The sequence below is a fragment of the Suricata suricatta genome, chromosome 12, assembly GCF_006229205.1.
Source record: "Suricata suricatta isolate VVHF042 chromosome 12, meerkat_22Aug2017_6uvM2_HiC, whole genome shotgun sequence".
NCBI lineage: Eukaryota > Metazoa > Chordata > Mammalia > Carnivora > Herpestidae > Suricata > Suricata suricatta.
The window spans coordinates 10482697-10483729 of NC_043711.1; the positions used below are offsets into that span (position 1 = coordinate 10482697).

General features: G+C 40.9%; 1 protein-coding gene across 1 annotated transcript in view; it reads right to left on the reverse strand.

The window, feature by feature from the left end:
• Positions 1–853: 853 nt before the first annotated feature.
• The window catches only part of LOC115274361 (olfactory receptor 7A17-like), a 1068-nt gene continuing 888 nt past the window's right edge, over positions 854–1033 (reverse strand). The window contains exon 2 of the mRNA XM_029917818.1: positions 854–1033. This exon is cut by the window's right edge and continues 1 nt beyond it. Within this exon, the coding sequence (XP_029773678.1) occupies positions 854–1033 (180 nt within the window).

Sequence of the window (1033 nt, forward strand, 5' to 3'; positions counted from 1 at the left end):
TTTTTCTACTTTAACATCATATAACTTCGTCATAAACTATAGTTGTTTCCAGAGGCAGAGTATCACTCATGACAATTATTTTTGTTTGTTTCAAGATTTTATTTAAATTGTAGGTAACATGTAGTGCAATATTGGTATCAGGAGTAGTATTTAGTGATTCATCACTTACATTCAACACCCAGGGCTCATACCAACAAACGTCCTCCTTAATGCCCATCACCCATTTCACACATCACTCGCCCAATTCCACCCATCAATCCTAAGACATACAGATGGCTAACTCGTAGCAGTTCTTGCAGTAAAAACAATGTATGAAAGAAAAAATTATTTGGTGAGACAGAGTTGTTTGAGAAAGATTATTCTTTAGAAAATCTGTGTTGCTTCAAAATAAATGAACATTTTCAAATATTTCAAATCCATGGTTGGAAATAAAATTCAGAAAGTGGGGGGTGCCTGGGTGACTCAGTCGGTTGAGCCTCCGGCTTCGGCTCAGGTCAGATCTCACATTCATGGGTTTGAGCCCAGAGTCGGGCGCTGTGCAGACAGCTAGCTCAGAGCCTGGAGCCTGCTTTCGGTTCTGCATTTCCCTCTCTCTCTGCCCCTCCCCCTTTCATGCTCTGTCTCTCTCTGTATAAAAAATAAATAAAAACATTAAAGAAATTTAAAAAGAATTCAGAAAGTGGGAAATATTTAAAAAATCTGTAGGCTATCAGACGGAGAAGAGCTTAACAGAGTGACTTACACACATGACATACAGAAGCTGAGCACAAGGAAATAAACAGAAGGAGGAATACTACTTCTAAAGTCTGAATGAAGATCACAATTTCTGACCCAGAGCCTTTGACCTCTGCCATCATAGCCACTTCTTCAATCTTATGACAATTGGCCATGTAAGGGTCTCCTTCCCAAGGAATGCTTTCAGAGCCCTTTGCATGTCTTTGTTCCTCAGGCTGTAGATGAAGGGGTTCAGCATGGGTGTGACTACTGTGTACATCACTGAGGCGGTTGCACTTGACCGTGAGCTGTGGGTAGC